General features: G+C 47.1%; 2 protein-coding genes across 2 annotated transcripts in view; both read left to right on the plus strand.

Moving 5' to 3' along the window:
• The first annotated feature begins 2,610 nt into the window (after positions 1-2,610).
• F2RL1 (F2R like trypsin receptor 1) overlaps positions 2,611-8,359 on the plus strand; it is a 16,639-nt gene continuing 10,890 nt past the window's right edge. Inside the window, exons 1-2 of the mRNA XM_017527680.2 lie at positions 2,611-2,703; positions 2,815-2,962. Of these exons, the coding sequence (XP_017383169.1) occupies positions 2,881-2,962 (82 nt within the window). The 5' untranslated portion in view covers positions 2,611-2,703; positions 2,815-2,880. The remainder of the gene's footprint in view (positions 2,704-2,814; positions 2,963-8,359) is intronic.
• Positions 2,881-8,359, plus strand: part of S100Z (S100 calcium binding protein Z) — a 53,816-nt gene continuing 48,337 nt past the window's right edge. The window contains exon 1 of the mRNA XM_017527681.2: positions 2,881-2,962. The gene's annotated coding sequence lies outside the window, so the exon portion shown is untranslated. The remainder of the gene's footprint in view (positions 2,963-8,359) is intronic.

Consider the following 8,359-nt stretch of genomic DNA (forward strand, 5'->3'; position numbering starts at 1 on the left):
CATATAGATGGTATTTAAAACCATGGGACTGAATGAAAGTCACCAAAGGAATGAGTGTATACTTTTAGAAGAAAAGAAGTCTGCTGGGCCCAGTGGCTCACACCTGTAATGCCAACACTTTGGAAAGCCAACGTGGGAGGATCACGATCACTTGAGCCCAAGTGTTCGAGACCAGCCTGGGCAACATGGTGAGACTCTGTCTCTATAAGAAATAAAAAAATATTAGCCAGGCCTGATGGTGTGTACCTGTAGTCCCAGCTACTCAGGGCGTGAGGTGAGAGGACAGCTCAAGCCCAGGAAGTTGAGGCTGCAGTGAGCCATGATCGTGCTACTGCACTCCATCCTGGACATCAGAGTAAAACTCTGTCTCAAAAAAAAAAAAAAAAAAAAAAAAAAGGAAAGAAAGAAAAGAAAAGAAATCTAAAGACTAAGCTAGGGGCACTCCAGAGTATAGTGGTCAAGAGGGTAGGTGGGAACTAGCAAAGAACCCACCTCTGCGTTGCTAATGCTGCAGATGGAGAATCAAGAGAAGAGTAAGCCTGGAGGCCAAATGAACAGAGCATTCCAGAAAGAGGGAGAAATCAACTGTGTCAATTCAACAGCTAGGCTGAGTAACTGAGAAAGGACCATAGGACTTACCACATGGAGGTCATTGCTAACCTTGTCCAGAGTGACAATGAATCAGTGAATAAATGAGTATAACTTTCTCCAACTATATTTGATCAGGACCCAATAATTCAGGGACTTTATTTCTCCAGGAAGAGTCTGATAAATTATTTGAATGAAATACCTTTCCCCTCAGTGTCTGAACTCCTCCTTGGAATTATAGGTGGCGGAAGATTGCAGAAAATCCTAATCTCTGGAAGCCAGGCAGTCTGGAGTTGCCTGTGGTCCTTTCTTTGTACTGTTCCACATAGCCATACAATACTCCAATTCCTTCAGGGCGAAGGAGTCATCAACATCTGAAAAACAAATACTATACTCTCAAAGTTACTGAAAAACACCTGCAAAAGGACTCAAGTGAGTGTAGTTCGTTTAGTCAGGCTGCAGGAAAAAACCACAGTTTTGAGATAATTATAGCATTGTTCGATAAAATATTTTCTTGGAAATTGTGATGACTCAGGGCATATTCCCATAAAATACAGTGAAAATTTAAATCGAAAGCAGTTGGACCCTGATGTATTGTTCTCTGAAAGGACGATTTCACCTTGAAGGCATTCTATAGCAGCTCCCATTTCTTAAGTGCTTTCTATATACCAGAAACTGTGCTAGAGGTGCTTAATGGACATTTAGCAAAGTGACTCCTCACAACCATTCTACAAGAAAGGTACTAGTATCATTCCCAGATGACAGATGTAACATTAAGAAGTTACAGTTGAGGAAATGGATGCTTGAAAAGTTTGAAAGGACATCTTAGGAATCAGTTATTGTCCCTGGGGAGGGACCTTCAGGAATGGCCTGATCCCCATCAGGAGAATTGTCCCCTGTTCAGGATGTCAAAGGTTCTCTACAAGAAATAAAAAAATACCCTTCTGCTTCTAGAAGTCAACTTTTCCTGGAAGGAAAAGCAGGCATGGGCTGAGGTGAGAGCTGGGATGCGAGTGGAGTATGAAGACTCCTGAGAGAAAGGAAGAAACAAAAAATATCTATTGAGCTAAGACTATGTATCAAATTCGGTCACTAGTCACTATTTTATCCTCAGAGACCTTTAAATTATGCGTGCGCGCACACACACACACACACACACACACACACACACACACACAGTGGTCAGGAGGGTGGGTGTAGCAAAGAACCCACTTCTTCAAAAACAAAACAAAACAAAAAAGCTAATAGAAAGTAAGACATTACCAATATGATGCCAACCCTCATGCACTCATCCCCAACCCCACACTTCTCCTCTCCCCACCCCTTCGTTCTGCTTACAGTATATGTTTATTTAGCCTATGGGATCCCAATGCAGAGGAGCCCCGGTGGACGCATTTATAGTGCCGTGAGAAGACAATGGCAATCACAGACAAGAGTTGAAATGTGATAAACATTTATACACTGTGTTTATATACAGTGTAACTCTGGCCAATTTATCTAATCTTTCTGAGCTCAATTTCCTCGTCTGTATAATGGGAAGAATAATCGTATTTATTGCTGCGCTGGTTGTTGCGGGGCTTAAACAAGATAATACTCTAAAGCTTTGGCACCTGGCACTGAAAGTAGCCATTCCATCTCTTCTCTCCCGCTCCACCTCACCCCTGCCTCTGCCCGCCCCGCCCGTTGTGCTTCCCACCGCTTTCGTGGTGCCCGCACCTGCCCACCTGCCTCTGCAATAAAAAACGCATCCCTCCTCCTGCAGTGTCCGCCGCACCGGGAAGCCCGCTATGTATCAGTTACCAACCATAATTGCAGTGAGTTCGGATCGTGGCTTTCTGACAGGAGACAGACGATCCGGCTCTTTAGGAGTGAGTAAAGGTTAAAGGTAGTTTGCGGCAGAGCCCAGGCCGGGAATAACCCGTTGTCCCGGCGCCCCGGCTCTTTGCATTCCAAAGTAGACATCTCATCCGCCCAACCCCGCCCGCAGGCGGCTCCCGCAGCCTCGGAGACCTGGCGCGCGTCCGGAGAGCGGGGGGCGCAGTCGCGCAGAGCAGGTATCCGGGTGGGGGCTGGGCCGGGGTGAGCGTTCCGGTCTCGGGGCGTGGCCTCCCGCAGGTGAGTCCAGTGGCGCCTCCGGTTTCCCAGAAACCTCTCCCGCCCGGATGAGGAGCGCAGAGGCTCCGATTCGGGGCGGGTGAGAAGCTGACTTTCTCTTGGTGCGTCCAGTAGAGCTCTGAGTTTCGAATCCGTGGCGGCGGATCCCCCGAGCGCCCGGCGCCTGGGTCTGGGAAGATGCGGAACCCAAGCGCGGCGTGGCTGCTGCGGGCCGCTGTCTTGCTGGCGGCCTCTGTCTCCTGCAATGGCACTATCCAAGGTGAGAAACCTGGCCATGGAGGGCTCGTACCGCTGAGGAGCTGGGGTCCCGGGCACGCCGGGTAGATGGTGGGATCCGGGCAGGTACGCGAAGGCTGTTCAGCTGCTGGCACCCACCTCCACGAATCCGTCAGCCTCCCCTTGATGGCTTTGATGGTGGGGGTCTCTGCGCCAAGGAGACACCCTCGTGGGACATGCGGGAGCAGCTGAAGTCGGCAGAGCCCGGCAGAGGCAGAGATTTCCCCAAAGACCTCCACTTACCGGAGAGGCTCTCATGCTGGGCACCTGCAGCCCCCAGAGGGGGTGCGGGGAAAGGGAGGGAAGGAAGGAGTGACCGTGTCTAAAGGGTACCCAGAGGACCCAGTTCCCTCCCCGGGCTTGGTTTCTTTGTAAACACTAAGTCATTAGGAGCTTTTAGCCCACTCTGGAGACTTCCTCTGCTGGCCCCGGAGGGCCAGTGGAATTAGCGAGCTGATGGCGCAGGGCAGGGCGGAGTGGGTGGGAACCCGCGGCCGGAGAGCCTTCTAGGTTGTTTTTTGCATCCCCTACCCACCTACTGGAAGCCTTTATTCGGGTTCTGCTCCCGGCGTTCGAGACCCATCCGGGACTCGTGGCTCCTGGCACCCACGGTGTATAAAGTCAGGGCCGACCCTGCTGGGTTCTCGTGGTAATGAGCGCTCAGGCCAGTTGGACGACACGAGGATTTACGAGGGGAACTTCTTGGACCCTGCCTTATATTTGGGCCTGGGGTTCCGAGACCTCCCTAGTGTGCCACCCAGAGCGGCCACTGGCGGCCACCCGGGTCTGCAGGCCCGAAGCTGGCCTCCCTGGGAACAGAGCGGAGCTTGCGCCCGGCCCGGGCGTTCCTCGGGTGTGCTGCTCCGGGTGTGCTCGAACTTGTTCTGCTGAGAGTGTGTTCTTTCGGGCCCAGCAGGCCTCTCTGTGGCCGTGGGGTATGTTTGACCTGCGATCACGCCACTGTGATGCTAACCGAGGCCCTGCAGTTTGGGGCAGCCTGGGTAGCAGTCAAAGGGAGGTTTTATTTCCCTGAGAAATGTGCAGACTTGCTGTAAAACGCAGTTTCTCACTTTTATCCTCCTCTTCAAAAAGTCAATGTAAAAGAGCAAGTCACAGTGCGTTGGAATTAGATGGAAGAATGTGATCCTTTTCCCTCTGCAGTTAGGAGAAAGGGTGTTATGGTTTAAGCTTGAAAACTGTGCACCACTGGTATATTTTTTATTAATCAGCACCAGAATAAAGACATTTAGCTCTGGGAAGTATTGAAAACTGTAATGAACACCTCTCCTCTATGTCCTTTGAAGTTGGAAACTTAAAATTCAGGAGCAAAGGTTAGTATGAGCAAACTTTTTAAAAAAGTACATGTTGGTATAGATAATTCAACATCTTTATGATTCAGAGGTCTGTCTAGGAAGCATGCCCCGTTTGTTTGGCTTGTTCTTGTTTACCCCTCTTGGTGGGGGATTGGGAGATCCCTGGAGTACAAGGTGAGCTTGATTTAATAACAAGGAAAAGTCAGGTTACTTGTTAACTAGAAGCCATTTAATATTGCACCTTGTTCCTCATCCTCCCTGCACCATACTTTTATTCCTTTGCTGGGTAACTTTCTCAAAGGGTTAGTGAAGTAACACAAATTTGATTTAGGCAGATGGAGCTTTCCTCCCACCTTGAAACTAAATTGATTTTATTAAGAAATACAGTGTCAGCAAAGCTTTTCTGTAGGTCTTTGCTCACTCCCTTCTGCGGGCCCCTCAGTTGGCTGCAGGGCCGATTTGGGGTTTCATTTTCTTCCCAAAGCCTCACTCCAAAAGACTGCCTCATAGAAAGGAACTCAGCCTAGATTACAGCCTTCTCATGGTACAAGTGAGGGACACTGAATTGGGGAGGAGGCAAGGCAAGGAAAACACTCCATCATGGCCCCACTTTCTTTCCCCTCATAATAGTAATTGATAATGATTTGGGTAAATATGTTTAACATGTGTCCTCACTGTATCATTAACTCCTGGAGGCAGGGGACCCTACCATCCTTTTCATCACATCTAGCATAGTCTCCTCACCCACGGGACCTCAATAAATAGTAAATGAATGAAGTGAGGAATCTCGCCCAGAGTACCCTGGCTGTCCATGCCATGTTCATTTCAGTCAGCTTCTCTCTGTCACTTACTTATTTTTTCCACCATGTTGCCAGCCTAGGTCATTCCATATCTCTTTTGGAGACTGAAATTTCTGTTTTCTTTATAATTGGTTTGGTGGGGTTTTTTTGTTTGTTTGTTTTTGTTTTTTTTCGTCTTACTCTGTTGCCCAGGTTGAAGTGCAGTGGTGTGATTTTGGCTCATTGCAAACTCCACCTCTCGTGGGTTTGGGTGATTCTCCTGCCTCAGACTCCTGAGTAGCTGGGACTACAGGCATGCACCACCACCCCCAACTAATTCTTTTTTTTTTTTTTGATGGAGTCTCACTCTGTTTCCCAGGCAGGAGAGCAGTGGCGTCATCTCGGCTCACTGCAAACTCTGCCTCCCAGGTTCAAGCAAATCTCCTTTCTCAGCCTCCTGAGTAGCTGGGACTACAGGCGCCTGCCACCACCCCTGGCTAATTTTTGTATTTTTAGTGGAGAATGGGTTTCACCGTATTTGTCAGGCTGGTCTGGAACTCCTGACCTCAGGTGATCCGCCTGCTTCGGCCTTCCAAAGTGCTGAGATTACAGGCATGAGCCACTGCACCCTACCTATAATTCTTTTTTAATTATAAAAATAATATATGATCACTGTAGGGAAAAATGAGCCAAAACAAAAAAAGAGGAAAATTTAATTAAATCACCCTGAACTTCAGTACCAAAGTAGCCACTGCTAACATTTCCGCTTATATCTTTTCTCACTCTTTATTATATCATGCACAAAATACATATTCACAAATACAGAAATCTGTTTCTGCAAGTATGGGATTATATAAGCAGATCAGTATCTTGTCAATACATATAAAACATTTTAAATGACTCTAAAATGTTATAGGAGGGTTATCAATTTTTAAATTAGCCCTTTGTTGATAGACATGTGGTATTTACAAATTTTTTTTCTTTTTTTTTTTTTTTCCTCCGTGACAGAGTCTCTCTGTTGTCCATGCTGGAGTGCAGTGGCACGATCTTGGCTCACTGAAACCTCTGCCTCCCTGTTCAAGTGATTCTCATGCCTCAGCCTCCAGAGTAGCTGGGACTACAGGCGCATGCCACCACGCCTGGCTGATTTTTGTGTTTTTGATATAAACAGGGTTTTGCCATTTTGGCCAGGCTGGTCTTGAACTCCTGACTTCAAGTGATCCATTGCTTCAGCCTCCCAAAGTGCTGGGAATAAAGGTGTGAGCCACCACGCCTGGCCAATGTTTTGTAATATGACAGAACACTGCAGTGAACTGGAAGATAGGACTTTAAATGTGATCCTTTTGCTTGCATTGTAGTTACTAAGTAACCTTGATAGGTGATGTTTTAGTAAAGTCTGTGTTTGTCTTTCTTATGGTTTTATTAGCTTGGCAAATGTTGAAGAAAACAGTTCATTCTGAAAGAACACTTGAGAAAATGTACTAAATGTATAGCTAGGGAGGGGTACCCCACAATTGAAACCTTTTAGTTTTCAGCCTGTGCTCCCAAAGACTGGGAGCAAAAAAGAACATTTGGGGTGAGGGAATTGTAGAGAAAGAGGGTGAAAGGAAGAGAGTTAATGCCAATAAAAGTACTTGTTTTACACTTGGTTTGATGGGGAGGGTGGTCCACAAGAGGAGTATACTTAACAATAAAAATTAAATTAAAAGTTTTACATGCAGATTTTTCCAAAATTCTGCAAATCAGAAGGGTCTAAAAAAAGTGAAAATCTCTCATTCTTTCCAGTCTCCAATCTCAGCCTGACTTCTCGGGTTTGTTTGGTTGGTTGGTTGGTTTTGTTTGAGGCAGAGTCTCGCTCTGTCGCCCAGGCTAGAGTATAGTGGTGTGATCTAGGTTCACTGCAACCTGCGTCTCCCAGGTTTAAGTGATTCTCCTGCCTCAGCCTCCCGAATAGCTGGGATTACAGATGTGCACCAACACCTCTGGCTAATTTTTGTATTTTTAGTAAAGCCAGGATTTTGCCATGTTGGCTTAGCTGGTCTTGAACTCCTGACCTCAAATGATCTGCCTGCCTTGGCTTCCCAAAGTTCTGGGATTACAGGTGTGAGCCACTCTGCCCGGCCATCGGCTCAATTTCTCAATGCACAAATAATTCATAGGAATAGAAGGAGCATACTATACATACTGTGCTATGGTTTATTTATCTTTTTAACCTAATCAATTCCTAGTCAGTGTATAGAAATCTGTACAAACTTTTATAGGGGGGCAATTGAACTAATCCTCCCCTCTGCCCCCTGCCCCATTTTTTTTTTTTTTTAAAGACCGAGAGTGCAGTGGCGGGATCATAGCTTACTGTAAGCACCTCAGCTCCCGAGTAGCTGGGACTATGGCTAGTTTGCCACTACACCTAGCCTGACCTACTCCCTTAACCCCACTCCCCAACAGAGTTTTACTCTGTCACCCAGGCTGGAGTGCAGTGGCGTGATCTTGGCTTACTGCAACCTCTGCCTCCTGGGTTCAAGCAATTCCCCTGCCTCAGCCTCCCAAGTAGCTGAGATTACAGGCACCCGCTACCACACCTGGCTAATGTTTGTATTTTTAGTAGAGATGGGGTTTTACCATTTTGGCCAGGCTGGTCTCGAGCTCCTGACCTCGTGATCTGCCTGCCTCACCCTCCCAAAGTGCTGGGATTACAGGCGTGAGCCACTGCGTCCGGCCCTGAACTACTCCCCTTTTTGGTAGATGTTGAAATCAACATCTTTGTTTTACCATGCTAGACAATGTTCCAGTAAATATTCTTGTACATACAGTAACTTGGTGTACTTTAACTAGTATATGCAGGGCAAATTCCTAGAAGTAAATTGCTAGGTCATATGGCAAGTACGTTTATTTACTTATTTATTTGTTTATTTAGAGACAAGTTTCTCTCCTGTTGCCCAGGCTGTAGTGCAATGGCCCGATCTCGTCTCACCACAATCCGCCTCCCAGGTTCAAGCGATTCTCCCGCCTCAGCCTCCTGGGATTACCGGCATGCACCACCACCCCTGGCTGATTTTGTATTTTTAGTAGAGATGAGGGTTTCTCCATGTTCGGCAGGCTGGTCTTGAACTCCCAACGTCAGGTCATATCCCCCGCCTCAGCCTCCCAAAGTGCTGGGATTACAGGCATGAGCCACCATGCTGGTGGCCAGTACATTTAAAATTCTGATATGTTTCGTCAAATTACCCACCAAAAATATTATACCAATTTGTACTCCTTTGAGATACTAAATCCAAATAATATAGAGAG

Source organism: Cebus imitator, unplaced genomic scaffold (genome assembly GCF_001604975.1).
Source record: "Cebus imitator isolate Cc_AM_T3 unplaced genomic scaffold, Cebus_imitator-1.0 Scaffold50, whole genome shotgun sequence".
NCBI classification, from domain to species: domain Eukaryota; kingdom Metazoa; phylum Chordata; class Mammalia; order Primates; family Cebidae; genus Cebus; species Cebus imitator.